This window comes from Myotis davidii, unplaced genomic scaffold (assembly GCF_000327345.1).
Source record: "Myotis davidii unplaced genomic scaffold, ASM32734v1 scaffold4, whole genome shotgun sequence".
NCBI lineage: Eukaryota > Metazoa > Chordata > Mammalia > Chiroptera > Vespertilionidae > Myotis > Myotis davidii.
Window position 1 is genome coordinate 662,586 of NW_006294707.1, and position 430 is coordinate 663,015.

Consider the following 430-nt stretch of genomic DNA (forward strand, 5'->3'; position numbering starts at 1 on the left):
CGCGCCCGCCCCTGGCGGGGATTTCCTCTGCCCTCCCGCTGGCAGTTGGACGAAAGAGAAAGTGAAAGGAGAACTTGGAGGCTTGGGGCTGAAGAGATCGCGGCGCCATGAAGCCCCTGTCCCTACTCCTCGCTGTGGCTTTGGGTGAGCGAGCCCCGCGCCTCTTTGCCCTGGAACTGAAAGGGGGGGCGGGGGGAGCGAAGGGAGGTGACCCCACCGCGCGCCCCTACAAGTCCCTAGAGATCGGGGCACCTGCCTCCTGAGCCGCCCCTCAGCGCGCCCCTCTTACCCAGGCTGGGCGAGCGTCGGATGTTTACTCAGCTTCCTAGCTCTAAAGAGAAAGAATAAACAAACAAAAAACCTTTTCAGTGTTGATTAGTCGACTCGAGTCAGCTTAAATAGAACAGCTACGCAGGGGGCATTTTTTAAT

At 59.1% G+C, this 430-nt stretch overlaps 1 protein-coding gene across 1 annotated transcript in view; it reads left to right on the forward strand.

Moving 5' to 3' along the window:
• Positions 1-309: 309 nt before the first annotated feature.
• TAPBP (TAP binding protein (tapasin)) overlaps positions 310-430 on the forward strand; it is a 23,958-nt gene continuing 23,837 nt past the window's right edge. Inside the window, exon 1 of the mRNA XM_006769173.2 lies at positions 310-320. Within this exon, the coding sequence (XP_006769236.1) occupies positions 310-320 (11 nt within the window). The remainder of the gene's footprint in view (positions 321-430) is intronic.